Genomic DNA, 14,731 nt, shown 5'->3' with positions numbered 1-14,731 from the left:
TTTAATCATAATCATTCATATGACACATAGTTCTCAGCTAAATTTTTAGAATCATGACAGGTCTAGTTTTATTTAACACTTGGGAAATGCTCTCTGACCTCTTTCTCTGTCCTGTAGTGTATATATGGTCGTCCAGGTGGGCATCTCTTCACTAAGAATGCCTTTGCTGCAGTATTACATCATCAGCAAAACCCTGAGTTTTATGATGAGGTAAGACATCCAGACTTGTCACCAGAAGAGCTGAAGTTCAGTTAATGTGGTAGTTCAAAAAATATATGCTAACACAGCTTTTTTAACACAGGTTTTTTTTTCTTAGTTTAAGATTGAGCTGCCAACTCAACTGAATGAGAAGCATCATCTCTTGTTCACATTCTACCACATCAGCTGTGACAGCAACAGCAAAGCTAGCACCAAAAAGCGGGAGCAGGTGGAGACACAGGGTATGCCAGGATACATACACACACATTCAGGATGCACAGGAGAGATGACACAGGAACAAGACAGTCTGTGCTAGTACAGTCTTTGTCTTACTCTTGTGCCAGACAGGTTCAGGATTAGGATCAGCAGGTGCAGGCTAAAGTTAGAGTAAATAGTGAATAAAGAGCTTTTATTTGAATTAATCTCTTTGTGTATTTTTGGGTCAGATTATTTTATTATATTTAATCAGGTAGAGTGGAGAAGGCACATCCATTTCTCAAAACCAATTTGGGAAACATACAGTTTTGTCAGTAATCACTCATAATATTAGTAATGTACGATATTTTATGTATTGTCGCTTGAACAATTTCTTTGCAGACTTCTACTGATTTGCATCCAAAATGCTTTTGTAATTTTCTGAGTTCATGATCTCATCAGTGAACAGAAGCTCACCAACACAATTATAAAAATACAGCCACAGACTTTGATGCTTCCACCTCTGTGCTTTACAGCAGTTATTCTCAAACCAGTCCTCAGGGGCTCCCAGTCAGTCCACATTTTAGCTTTGTCCCTATGTGTTGGAAGGTAGATGGAGCTAAAATCTGGACTGCCTGGGGCCCCTGAGGACTGATTTGAGAACCACTGCTTTATAGTATAGTACAGCAGTCTGTCTGTCTGTCTGTCTGTCTTCTCCAGGATTTCTCCATACTGACCATCAGTTTGGTGTGCCATCATTTGCTTTTATGTTAAAGTGTCCAAATACCTTTTGAAGCCACTGTAAATATAATAATTCTCATAATATTCAAGTATTGTTTGTTTATTTATTTATTTATGTATTTTTCTGATGTTTGTATATTGAATTGTGTTTGTCTGTGTAGTCCTTGTTCAGTGGTTGATATCTCACCTTATATTGTCTTTAGACTGCCCATTTGTCCTTGTTCTGCCTCCAAAACTGTAACACGTTAGTCTGACTTGAAGAACCCCATTACGTCCAAAGCAACTCTCAATTGTGGCAGGAATTAAAATATATAATAGACATATAGAGAGAGATTATATACCATATCTCTGCAGTCGGAAGAAAACCTTGTATCTCCATTTTTGTCGCTTTTCAGTTTTATACATAATTTGAAAATGCCTGTTGCCCTTTACATTGTGTGTACATTTCATGAAAAATGGACCAAAAGAAATGGCCCAAAATGACTTTGGAGATGCAAGGTTTTCTTCCACCAACAGTGATATAGATTATATAAGCACTACGTGATGATAATGTATAATCTCAGGGTATATTGCATAATGATTATATGACAGGGTATATGTGGGTATATCATATTACTCCAAAGAGGGTGGAAAGAGGGAAGAGAGTTTTGCCAGACAGTTTTTTTTGCATAACTGGAGGAGTTGCATGCACTTGCATCACCTCTTACAGTCCTGATTTTGTCAACACTTTCTTTCTCTCTCTCTCTCTCTCTCTCTCTCTCTCTCTCTCTCTCTCTCTCTCTCTCTCTCTATCTCTCTCTCTGTCTCTCTCTCTCTCTCTGTGTGTGTGTGTGTGTGTGTGTGTGTGTGTGTGTGTGTGTGTGTGTGTGTGTGTGTGTGTGTGTGTGTGTGTAGTGGGCTATGCATGGCTGCCCTTGCTGAAGGATGGCAGAGTGATCATGAATGAGCAGCACATTCCTGTAGCTGCAAACCTGCCTGCAGGGTACCTCAGCTGCCATGATGGCAACAGCAAGGTGCGCCCATACTGCAAGATACACTCATCTCATTCTGTTGGATCTGTGATCGGTTAGAAATCCTAATGTAAAGCTGCCATCAAATATAAAGTTGTGCTTGGCTGTGACTGTGCTTCTTTTTATTCTGTGTGTGTGTGTGTGTGTGTGTGTGTGTGTGTGTGTGTGTGTGTGTGCGCGTGTGTGTGTGTGTAGCAGCACGCAGGTCCTGAAGTGAAGTTTGTTGATGGAGGAAAGCCTCTGTTTAAAGTCTCTACTCACTTGGTCTCCACCGTCTACACGCAGGTGTTTAACACTGCTCTAACATTCTCCTGACCCAGGCACTGTTTTCTGTACTTTTGTCCGTGTTTACATTTGAATTTGACATCCTGTAACATTTATCTGATTATTTACACTTGCCCTTTTAAAATATACAGATTGACCACATATTGATTGGATCTCATTTTTATGTGCAATGTTTATTTTTACATCAGGCTGGTGCGGCACTGGTGCAGAGTAGTCATGGCCTAGTCTGTTCTGTGTTTGCTTTATTGAACATTTGATCACAGTACAGAGCATTCCAGGTGAAGTTACCAAGAAATAAGGGGTGGCAAGTTGGCCGGGTTCTCACATGTCCTAGAAAATCTAGAAATTATACGGAAACTGCTGCTAATGCTCTGCTTGAGCATCCATTCACACCTGTTGTTGTTTTTTAATTCTACAGTATCATCATAAAAGCTGCTTTAGCCAACTTTGATCAAAATTACCTTTTATAGTGAATGACACTTATTGGAATAAGCATTTATAAACGTTTATGTAGGGTTATGTTAGTTGTCGTGATGAGCTTATGCATGTGTCGTGTAGCCTTCTGAACAGTACCCTACAGTGAAGTGTTACCAGGATGTCATCAACAGTTACCATGTATATAATCGTTGGAAATTGTTCTACAACATGTACACTTGCTTAGCAATGCACACATGCTTTGAAATGCAGTCAAAATGAAAATACGAGATAAAAATTGAAGTTAGGTGCAGTAGGCAAAATGCTTCTTGTCCTTCCCAGGCAATGAATAGCTTTGTGTTCAAAAACCTACAAGCAGAATATACATATACATGCCTTTTTTTTTAAAAAAAAGAGGCAGGAACAATATTAAAACTTGTAACACACACATGATGGATTCACATGGACCCACAGCTCCGATCACAATGCATGTTTGACTACCTCATAATCAGAACAGCAATATCTGAACATTCTGATCACAAACACGATTACATCCATCTTTTAAATGTTTGAGCCAAGTGTAAACAGGGCATGTGGTTGTTTGTGTGAACAGATTTCTTGATGGCTTTGGCTTTATAATCATTTTCAAATGCATTTGCAAATAATTGAAATCTATTTTCTCCTTTGTCTTCAGGATCAACATTTGCACAATTTCTTCCTCCACTGTGAGAGCAGTGTGTCTACACCTCAGCCCAAAGGAGGAGAACTGGTCAAATACCTGAAGGTATGACTGCAGAATAACAGCGAAAGTGCCAGTGTAAAACCATTTTTTCATGCTCTGTCTTTCTCTCGCTCTCCACCTTACCCAGCCCATTTATTTGGGTGCCTATGCATGTGTTTCCTGAGGATGTTTGCAGAGTCAGGCTTGTTTGTGCAGTCAAATACCACTTTCCTAACACACTCAGGGCACTGAGTAGGGAACTCCATACACAGGCCTGGTCTGTGGAGTGTGTGTGTAAACAGGCCACCCCACTCTGATAACAGCACAGTGACCTCTCTCATAGTAAGCGAGGTCAGTCCTCCACCCAGGAGCTGCTGGGTGTGGGAGTTTTCCACCACATTATGGAGGTGCTCAGATGTACTAGTTGATAAGTGATAGGCAGGATAGTATTGAGCCATCATGTGGGATAGAGTGCCTGTCAATCAGCAGGGTCTTGACTGGGTGTCTGTTTGTGTCCAGATCAGAATAATAACACTTTATTTGTTATTAAGTGGACATAAAATTGAATTTTGTCCTTGGTACTGGCATTTAAAACACTATCCACAATACATGACAAAACACAGAATTTAAACATTAAAGGGCCCTTGGAAAACCAAACCAAAACCTAACATTCCTACAGTTCTATATAGTATAAAACACTGTAAAAGTTTTAAATTGGAACAGTCACTCCACAGTCCATATAAGAAAATTAAGCTGCAACAACAGCCCATTTTGAATTAACTGAAAGTGATAAGTGATAAAGCCAGTAGTACAGAAATATAACACACTACACCCATATACAACTATATGCAGTTGTTCAATGAGGGAGTAAAACTCATAGGAATGTAATTAAACAGAGACTTATTGAAATTGCTCACAGTTGAATAGATGAAAGATATGCAGCAAGTGATCCAGAACCACCAGAGAACTGTTACTGCAGTGTCCCACCCACTATTAAAATTAGAAGATGGTTGACTAACCTTAATGATTAGTCTAAAGGACCTTGTATATGCCCCCTCCAGAGTCTGCATGCAATGGAGGCTCATGTGATGATAAACTTCCTCCCTACAATCCTGAACCAGCTATTCCGTGTGCTTACCAGCGCAGCACATGAAGACGTCGCAGTCAATGTCACCAGGTCAGTTCCTACCAACTTAAACAAAGCGTGAAGAATTATATTAATATATATGTCATCACTGTCATAAAAACCTCCAAAGCAATAACTTCAGGAGAAGAAAAATGTTTGTGAAAACATTGTAAGAAAAGTGTTTTTTCCTGTTAAGTTTTATTTACCATTTACCATAGTTTCTCCCCTCTCTCAGGGTGATGATCCATGTTGTAGCTCAATGCCATGAGGAGGGCTTGGAACATCACCTCCGCTCATATGTCAAGGTTAGCACCTTAAGCAGCACCAATGATGTAATGTACTGAGTGCTTGACTACATTCGAGTTATGTGTCAGGATGTTAGGGACAGGGGACGACTCAAGCTAAGTCTTAGTCACACTGGCAATCCTTCACTCAAGGTCACAGGTTCTTTTAAGTTATCAAGAACTCATGATTGTTATTTGTGTGTATGCATGTTTGTGTCTGTGTGTAGTATGTGTTTAAGACAGATGCGAACACAGCTACTGGTAAAACAGTGCATGAGGAGCTGGCCAAAGCCATGACCACAATCCTCAAGCCGTCCACTGACTTCCTCACCAGCAACAAACTGCTGAAGGTGAGCTGCACCTGCTATCTCTGTCCTCTGCAATGATTTATTTTCAACTGTAGCGCACAGCGCTGGTTTCTGATGATGGTATACAGGTATTTAATTCCCAGACATATCCTGCTGACATCTTTTTGTGAGATTTTTTTCCTTTTTATGATGTGTTTTCTGACATGATTCTTTGTGTTACTGTGTTTAGTACTCCTGGTATTTCTTTGAGGCTTTAGTGAAGTCCATGGCCCAGTACCTGATAGAAAGCGGTAAAGTCAGGGTAAGTCTGACTGCATCTTTGCTTGCGAGTGTTTTCATCACAGAATTAACCCTAGATCTATAGTTATCACTGTCCTTTTGGTGTGCAGTATAATTACGTAGTTACATTGTTATACAATTCATTTCATTCAGTTTACATTCTGTATTGACATGTTTGCATCTGTGCTTCCATTTTTTTTATTTGTCAAGAAATAACAAAAAATATGGCAGAAGTGTAAAGGATGTTTTTTTGGTGTGCAAAACAATAACCTTTCGTCAAATCCTAATAAAATATCTCTGAATCGAGATATGTTTGATGTTTGAAGTGAGAACTAAATCAATGAAATATGATGTTTTTTGAGGCACATGGTGGTGGGCCTAACTGGGTTAACAGTATCGCTCTTTTGGTGCTTTCACTTTATTCAGTGAGGCTTATTACCCTCTCATGAGCAAAATTCAGATTTAGACCTGTCTGAGGATGGGCTCTGACCTCTAAGCTTTTGAACTTGGCCCTCTATCCCATAGCTGTCCAGGAACCAGCGTTTCTCAGCCTCGTTTCACCACACAGTGGAGACCCTGGTGAACATGCTGATGCCTCACATTGTGCAGAAATACAAAGACAACCTGGACGCAGCACGCAACGCCAACCACAGCCTGGCTTTCTTCATTAAGGTGAGTAGAGGCAGTGTCAATACACTGCACCAGAGTAACATCTCTCACCAATCTAGAATCCAGCACTCAGTAGTTAGCAGATTTACTAAGTCTGCCTCAGACTTTGTGTATGATGAAGTTAAAGGGTTTTTCGCTTTATTATGGCTTTGAACCTTCGTTGGTCTGTTTTTATGGCAGATGAATTAGATAAATTACATGAGAAATAAGTGAAAGGGAGTGAATGTCAATAACCAAAAGCTTCCTTTTGTGCCTTCAGCGTTGTTTTACTTTCATGGATCGAGGATTTGTCTTCAAGCAGATCAACAACTACATCAACTGCTTTATGCCTGGAGATGCAAAGGTGCTTTTTCCTGCATGAATAGAATTGAAGGCAAAAGTTTGAATGCAAACTTAAATATGACAAATTTTAGTAAACAAATTTATTTCATTTTTAGTTTAACATACTGGGCAAAAATAACTTTTGCACAGACCACATTTTATGTTTTACTTTTTTCCCCCCACTATGCTGAATTCAACAAATAAACAGTAACTTTGAATTAAAATGTGCAGAAGTATGTTGACTTATTTTCATGCAAAAAAACCAACAGGACATTTTACCAGGGGTGCCCAAACTTTTGCAAACAACTGTATCTCTATCTTCTTTTTCACATTCAGAAACCTTTAAAGCTTGCCTACACCACAGTCATAAATACCATAATCCTCTGTAATGTTGAAATTCAGCAGAGTCATCTTGCAATGATACGAGTCTACATTTGTTTAGTCTGTAGTTAAGGTGTGCTGTACACATTGCTTTGTTCTCCTCACGCCTTTGTATTGCTGTTCCATTCTTCTCTCCACAGACACTGTATGAATTTAAGTTTGAGTTTCTGAAGGTGGTGTGTAACCACGAGCACTACGTCCCTCTAAATCTGCCCATGCCGTTTGGGAAAGGGCGGATAATGAGATTCCAAGGTTAGGACAAACGCTGATGCTTATATGCAGCTAATAGTGTAAAAATGTTATCACAACTTATAATGTCCTCATTTCAGAATTGCCTGAGGAATAATTCTCTGGGGAAAAATCTTAAATTAACTCGTACTAGACATAAACCCCAAGACAGAAAAAACATCCCTAGTTAATTTGCTTAAAATGCCTTACTCATTGTTTTTCTTTAGTTGTCATAGTAGCTTATGACTGTAGAATCCCTGTATGTAGTATCTGCAGTGGGTAGTATTAACCTTAAAAATCTGAATCTCTCATTTGAGATGAATTTTTGTGTATTGTAGATCATGATAATCTTAGTGTGTATTGGTGTGTTGTGCTCTTTTGTTCTGTGTGTTTTGCTGATCAGCAGTTCACTACTCCAGTATGGAGTCTCAGTCTTCTGTAGGTAGGTGAGGCGTTCTGCCTGCCTGACTGATCAATAACCAATCACTAGCTGATCAACATTGTATTAATGAAATCAACATGGAACGATCACATTGGTGTCATCTCTAATGAAAAGACACTCAAATTGTTGTTTTCACTCCATTTCCATTCCCACTATACCACATTTAGTGTTAGAGCTAAATGTGTATGGTATAGTAATGAGTTGTTAGCCTAATGATTTTTGTTTACCTGTTTATTTTTGTCTTTTTTTTGAGATTTGAGTTGCATCACAGTGAAATAGTTTGAATAAATATTTGTTACATTATCATATGTTTGTTAATTATTCTAAAACCACTAATTGTTTCTAAGGAGAGCAGAGAAATCCTCTTAATGACCCAGATCTTTTTTATTTATCTGTAATATGATAAGTATGTAAACCCCTTCACTAGCAAACTCAACTGTTGTAGTTAGAAATGCATGCTTTACATTTTGCTGTATAGTTTATATTCTCTCCATAGTCAATGAGTCTCTTAGTACCCCATTCTCTGTCCTTCTCTTTCAGATCTCCAGTTGGACTACTCTTTAACAGATGACTTCTGTAAGAACCACTTTCTAGTGGGCTTGTTGTTGAGGGAGGTGAGTGGGGCTCTACAGGAGTTCAGAGACATTCGCCAAATAGCCATCCAAGTGCTGAAGAACCTGATGATGAAACATACCTTCGATGATCGCTACACCTCAAAAGTGAGTGTCAGTTAACTTAGACAGGACAGTCATACATATTCTTAAATGTTTATCGCGCATATGTTTTAGAGAGTTTAAAACTGTGAACTACAAGCTGTGCATGATGTATATATTATGTTTGAGTCATGAATCTGTGTATATTTCAGAGTCAGCAAGCGAGGCTGGCCACTCTCTACCTGCCACTCTTTGGGATACTTCAGGAGAACGTCCACAGACTCAACATTAAAGACACCTCACCATTTGCCAACAGCCTCTCCCACAGCGTAAGACTGACACCTGGTGGCCACAGTCTGTAAATACAGCTAAGGAAATTGCCCATTTTTCCTTCTATTCATGATAATCTGATGTGTATTGCAGCATAGCCGGGACGAACCTCTCCTCACCAGTTCATTAATGACACCTCCTAAATTAGGGGGCCATGTAGAGAGCAGCCTCCACAAGGATGTGTTTGGGGTCATCTCTGGAACAGGTAAGAGAGGACAACTGCAGTTACCCAACAGCCACTGATTTATAATACTTTAAAGAACAGTCAGGCAAAAAATATACACAAAACAGTTTTCTGTTACCCTAAATGTAGTATCAGCCAACCAGCATTTTGCATAAAACTGGAAAAAGACTGAAAAACTACTGTAGCATCTGCTGTTGTTACTGTTGTTAGCGGCATACATGTGCCACACTTTTGTTCGTTGTTATACAGTATAATGGTATGTCATACAGTATTAGACAGAAACCATTACATTACTTAACACTTTGCCACAATGTGAGGCAGTTGATGTAGACATGGAGTTTTCATAGTGCTACTTACATTACTTAGTTTTAGTAGCCTCATAGCTTCAGTGCAAAACTAAAGAAGCAGACTTCGGGCATCAAACATGTGTTTGATGGTTGACTCGGTTTAGGGTAACTCAATTATTAAATTAAACTAGAAAAAGTGAAAACTATTCCTTTAAAGCAAATAAAGCAAACTAACACACTTAAGACCATATGTGGTTTTTCCTCAGTATTGTACATAAGAGATAAAAGGTATGGTTGTGGTTAATTAATAATGGGTCATATATACACAGTAGATATTTTTTGAATGTGTGAGTTAAAAGTGAATAACTGAAATGGTTTTATGGCCTAGCCTCTCCACACACAACCTCGACTCCGAATGTTAGCTCCGTCCGGCACGCTGATTCCCGTGGCTCCCTCATCAGCACTGACTCAGGAAACAGCCTATCAGAGCGTCACAACGACAAACACCACCCCCTTGATAAGGTAGTGTACAGTTATACATTCTGTCTGTGATCACACGCTGCCTTGTAGAGTAAGTGATCAATCATGCATTTGTTTGAAAATGTGTGATTTGCCACTGATGTCTTCACTTTTTAGTGACCAGAATTGTGCAAACTGACATGTTTAACTGTGTGCAAGCAGACTTTCAAGCCCGCTTCAAGTCTGCTTTGAATAAGCCCTCGTCTATTTGGACACGCCATTTCCCCTTTGGGAATCCCCGGCACCACCTTTGGGGCCAATACATTACTTTATTAGCTCAAGTGAGGTGATGACCCCTTGGAGTGGGGGAGGCAGAGTGAACACAAATGTTCACTTCAGCAGCCCAACTTGCCCAGAAATCATTCATTCAAATAATTAATTTCCCTTTTCAAACATAAAATGGTGGACAAAGCTGTTTATAAGCCAGAGCAGTAAATGGCTTTAATTTTTTAATATTTCAAAACCGTAATATTTGATTTGATGGGCTTTAGGTTGTAAACTACGCCATCTCTTATACGTGACTGCTAATACATCATTACTTTACATTGCTACTGGCTAGTTGGCATGCTAAAGGCTGTAAGGCTAACAACAGCAAAGCAAAAAACAAAGACCCTGCACCAGTTTTACAGCTTAACCTACACCAAGTTTGAAAACCTACAGAGCAATTATTCACAAATTGTATGTACCTTATGTTCAAAATTTGCATTGCAAATTTTGCATGGCTACCCAGTTAGCTCACTAGGACTAACCTGCCGAGACAGTTGACGGTATCTCATTTGGACTTGCCTGTCCCTTTCTTGGGTTGATGGAACACAAATGTTATATTTATTTTGCTGGGTCATCACTGTTTTGTTAGTTTTGCCATGTACTACTGATAAGCAGGTATGAGATTCCATCAGCAAGCGTCATCAGGACTATATGAGGCAAGAGACAGACATAAGGACAGAAAGTGAAAATTTTTATCTGGGTATGTGTGCTCTGTATGTGTACGAGTGTGTGTGTGTGTGTGTGTGTGTGTGTGTGTGTGTGTGTGTGTGTGTGTGTATGTGTGTGTGTGTGTGTGTGTGTGTTGTGTGCTAACCCGTGGTTGTGTGGTTGCTTCTTGCTCTCAATGCTGTCAGCGGGAGCACTTTGCACGCCGTCACTCCACCAGCATGCTACATGTCGTCCCGGAGTGTGAGGACAAGGTGCTGTCCACGCGGACCAAGCGTCAGACCATGGATTTCTCCCTGCTCTCTGCCCCCTCTTTCAGCCATTCAACCACCCCCAACAGCACTGCACAAGTACTACACTGCCTGACCTCACACTCCTGTCTGCCTCAGAGTGCCTTGGTCCAGAGTGACAAAGTGACACTGTGTGTGTGTGTGTGTGTGTGTGTGTGTGTGTGTGTGTGTGTGTGCTTTTGCAGTCCCCTTATCTCCTTTGCCAGGAGTGTGATGAGCAGTTGTTGTGTTCAAGCCCTGCCTGCACTTGTTTGAAGTTGTCTTTCATCTCTCTGATTATTTTCTGCCAACATATTTCAAGCAAAACAGCACACTGTTAATAGAGATATAACATGTGTATGTAATATAATAGATATGTTTTCTTCACCCAAAGCCGTACAGTATACCTCACCTGATGTTCGTATTAATAACATTTAGGGCAGTGATGATTACTTGGTTAAACTTAAGCATGCAATTATAAGAAACAATCAAATTTGCCTTCTTGATGAATGGACAGTAATTAGTTGGCAATTTGTATATTTAAATTTTCCTTCTAGTCTTTCTTATAGTAAGAAACAGAGCCTGATGGACACAGCCATTAATATGGATTTTGTGCCACATTTTTTATGTGTGTTTATGAAGTCTTTTTAAAAACTTCATCTTTACCCGGTAAGGGATTTTGGAATCTATGAGAGACTATGCATGGTTTGTTATTGTTCAGTTCATTCTTATTGTTTGACCTTTAGATTCATCGTCAAAGTAAGTGGTAGAGTGTTAATATAAGCGATATTGACAGCCCCAATAATGTCACAATAATGTCACCTTATGTGACACAGTTTAAGTGGTTTTTATATGGGTTTGTCTAAAGCACACAAAGTTGACTTCTTGTCTTTCTGAGCTCATATTAGCTGACAGACAGACAGAATTGTTGAAGTGAAGTCAAAGCCTCATACTGTTCACCCTGGCGGTCTTTGAGCTTTCTGTGCTTTCAGCTCATATTTTCTTCTGGCAAAGGAAGCTGGTGTGTTTTTGTGCCAAACCTGTGCTATGGTAGAAATATTAGCACTGACTGCTGCTATTACTGCTGCTCCCAGAGTGCTTTCAGAGCTGTAGAGTGTCAGTCCTGCAGCTCTCAAGGTCCAGCAGCTCTGGTTTGTATAAGGTGTCCTCAGTAAAATGTGTTTTTATTACGTGTATAGTGTAAGTAAATGCTGTACTGTATATGGCCTGACCAATATACATATTTCATGGTCAATACCAGTTTTAAAGAGCTAAAAATTCTAATCACCAATCTAATTTAATTTCCTAGTTATATTTTAAATTTATACTGCATTAGTTTCAGATAAATAGTGCTTCACATATAAATTAGTATAATAAAAAATATATATAACTCTCACAGTTTTTAAGCTCTTAGATTTTAAAGTCTTATGTTATAAATAACATAGCTTAGGAACAGAGCTTTCTAGAATTCCTTGCAGTTTTGCTTACCTCTTATTTTTCTTTTTTTCCATCATTTCTTTTCATCGAAACATTTTTTATGTGTATAACTTACATTGTTAGGATAGACTTTGATGGATTTTGTAAGTTTTTATTTTAATCATGAAGGTGTTTTGTGTCCGAATTTACCTTTTCAGCTTGTATTGCTGAGCTGGAGGCTGACGTTGAAAGTCAGTTGATCAAAAGTGAACAGTTTCCTGACAGCTTCTTCACATCTGAGCTTTGTTACATTAAAAGACAAGTCACTGGCAATGGCCTAAATGTGTTTCTACTCCCTGATTAGTAATGTGGTGAACTATTTAGTTTAGTAAATAATGAGAAGAACACATGAATCAGTTGGCAGTATTCACCAGTTGCACCAACATCAGTTGCTGAGAAAAGCTGAAGTTGACTTCTTATTGATAGTTGTAGGGCTGAACGTTTTGAAAAGTGTGAAGGACATGGACCATGAAAACAGTACAAAACTTAGCTAGGCTAAGTTACTTGATTGCAGTAACGTAGAACAGTTACCGTTCATGATGAGCAGCTGGCAGTAAATGCATTAGGGTCTTTGTTTTAAACTGTGCTGCTCTTTTTTACGGTGTTTAGCCAGCGAATTGTGAGAGTATGGTAAGTTTAGTTTCCAGTGGCTCAGCAATTCCTCTGTCCATTGCTTGGTAACAAGAGACTCACACTGGACTTTCAGCTCTTGTAGTGATCTACGGTGTTAAAATTGTCACTGTGTTTTGACTGCTTCACTCATTACCTTTTTCACTTCTCACTACATAGCATTTACTATATAATGAACTGCCTTTACAGAAAACTCACATATATTTCACATGTAAAGTGTGCAAAAACTATGTGTTTACAAGTAATCGCACATCTTTCCACATGCGAACTCAGTTTTTTTTCATATGATAATGAGTTTTTAACATGTGAAGTGTGCAAAAATCATTTTTCTTGACATGTGAATTTCAAGTGTGGTTGGAGAATATCCATGGATTGACCAGATGATTTACAGTTAAGAATTGTTGAACAACATGGCTGGCAAACAATATAATGCACTACTTCTATAACAGGGACCAATTTTGAGTGCAGCTTATGAGTGGGTTGTGGGAGATTGTATTTCCTTCAGAATAACTCTGGAATTATCTTTTAGGCACTAAGAGAAAAATGGCAGTCAAACATAATAGTGCTGTAAAACACAAATAGGGGATCCATTTCATTATTCATCATTTAATTATCCATGCTTTACCAGTGGGAATTTTTGTTGAGTCTATACAACTTCAGTATACCAAAATATTGGTCGGGCTATAGCACAGAAAGTAAATATGGTGTATCTTCGGTTGACTGAAGTATCTGTGATATGATGAGGATACTAAATGCAAACCAGGCTGGTTTTAGTGTGTGAAGAATGTGACTTGGGACAGCACTCCAGCTTCTAGAAATGATCAGGACTGCTTATTTAATCTAGTGTGCTTTCTCTGTCATTGTGGTAAGTAAGAAAAATGTGTGGAGAGTGTAGGGGGAAAAGCATGTCTGACTTTCTGTCTGTGTCTTTCTCTCTCTCTGTCCATATGACAGTGCCATGTGGCTGCAGCTCTTGGTGGATCCCTCCTGCGCTGTGATAAACTAGAGCAGTCAGAAGTGAAGAGTCTGTTAATGTGTTTTCTACATGTGCTGAAGAGCATGTCTGAAGGTACACACACATTGTTTCTCTCTAGTCCTCCACATATCAGCAAGTGTATGTGTTCACACTCATGTGTTCACAGCATTGAGCTAAAGAAGTCTCTTTGCATGAATAGCTTTCCACAGCTAGTCATTTTAGTAATGGCTGGATTGACATGAAAATAAATGCCAAAGTAATGGCTGAATCTAAAAGTGCCTTGCTGTTCCTCAGATGCTCTCTTTACCTACTGGAATAAAGCTTCATCTGGAGATCTGATGGACTTCTTCACTCTGTTAGAGTAAGTGCTGTATCAGAATACTACAGTAAAGAGCACATTAGAGTGGTTATGGTGTTTCAGATCATATTCAGAAATCATTTTTCTCTTTTTGCAGACTGTGTCTCCACCAGTTCAGGTATATGGGGAAGAGATACATTGCCAGGTAATGTCTTTGTCTGTCAGAGTTTTTTTTTTTTTTATGAACTGTTGTTGATCTATGGTAAATCTTTCTCACAGATACTGTATTCAATCCTACTGACATTTAATAATGAATTACTATTCAACTTGGTATTTTTAAATGTGAAACCAGGCTTTTGTTTTAACTTATTGATATATTATAAACTTTCAGATTTCTGTTTAGATTAATTGTCTCAAATACAAGTAAAATGTTTACAGCCAGTGTTGTGCAGAAACACACACACAAGAGAGACTAGGGTGGGTTGTAACACTTTGTCTCAGCCTCTATAACTCAGTGGTTGTCTATGCTAGATCTTTCAAACTTTTATACAAGATGCCCATATTTGTCTATTAT

At 38.9% G+C, this 14,731-nt stretch overlaps 1 protein-coding gene across 9 annotated transcripts in view; it reads left to right on the top strand.

Moving 5' to 3' along the window:
• The window catches only part of zmp:0000001200 (dedicator of cytokinesis protein 9), a 110,173-nt gene that overhangs the window by 78,945 nt on the left and 16,497 nt on the right, over positions 1–14,731 (top strand). For 4 of the 9 annotated variants that reach the window (XM_036567236.1, XM_036567245.1, XM_036567228.1 and 1 more), the window contains exons 19-37: positions 118–210; positions 317–440; positions 2,029–2,147; positions 2,343–2,429; positions 3,538–3,627; positions 4,626–4,741; positions 4,926–4,995; positions 5,202–5,324; positions 5,512–5,583; positions 6,087–6,233; positions 6,490–6,573; positions 7,073–7,184; positions 8,143–8,321; positions 8,468–8,584; positions 8,679–8,790; positions 9,445–9,578; positions 13,838–13,952; positions 14,154–14,220; positions 14,315–14,362. In XM_036567236.1, coding sequence (XP_036423129.1) covers positions 118–210; positions 317–440; positions 2,029–2,147; positions 2,343–2,429; positions 3,538–3,627; positions 4,626–4,741; positions 4,926–4,995; positions 5,202–5,324; positions 5,512–5,583; positions 6,087–6,233; positions 6,490–6,573; positions 7,073–7,184; positions 8,143–8,321; positions 8,468–8,584; positions 8,679–8,790; positions 9,445–9,578; positions 13,838–13,952; positions 14,154–14,220; positions 14,315–14,362 — 2,009 coding nt within the window. Of the gene's footprint in view, positions 1–117; positions 211–316; positions 441–2,028; positions 2,148–2,339; positions 2,430–3,537; positions 3,628–4,625; positions 4,742–4,925; positions 4,996–5,201; positions 5,325–5,511; positions 5,584–6,086; positions 6,234–6,489; positions 6,574–7,072; positions 7,185–7,563; positions 7,603–8,142; positions 8,322–8,467; positions 8,585–8,678; positions 8,791–9,444; positions 9,579–13,837; positions 13,953–14,153; positions 14,221–14,314; positions 14,363–14,731 lie in introns of all 9 variants that reach the window. The other 5 variants (XM_036567257.1, XM_036567213.1, XM_036567253.1 and 2 more) reach the window with 2 other exon arrangements.

This window comes from Colossoma macropomum, unplaced genomic scaffold (genome assembly GCF_904425465.1).
Source record: "Colossoma macropomum unplaced genomic scaffold, Colossoma_macropomum, whole genome shotgun sequence".
In the NCBI taxonomy this organism is placed as follows: Eukaryota; Metazoa; Chordata; class Actinopteri; order Characiformes; family Serrasalmidae; genus Colossoma; species Colossoma macropomum.
The sequence above is the reverse complement of the archived record's forward strand: the minus strand, read 5'-3'. Positions and strand labels throughout refer to the sequence as shown.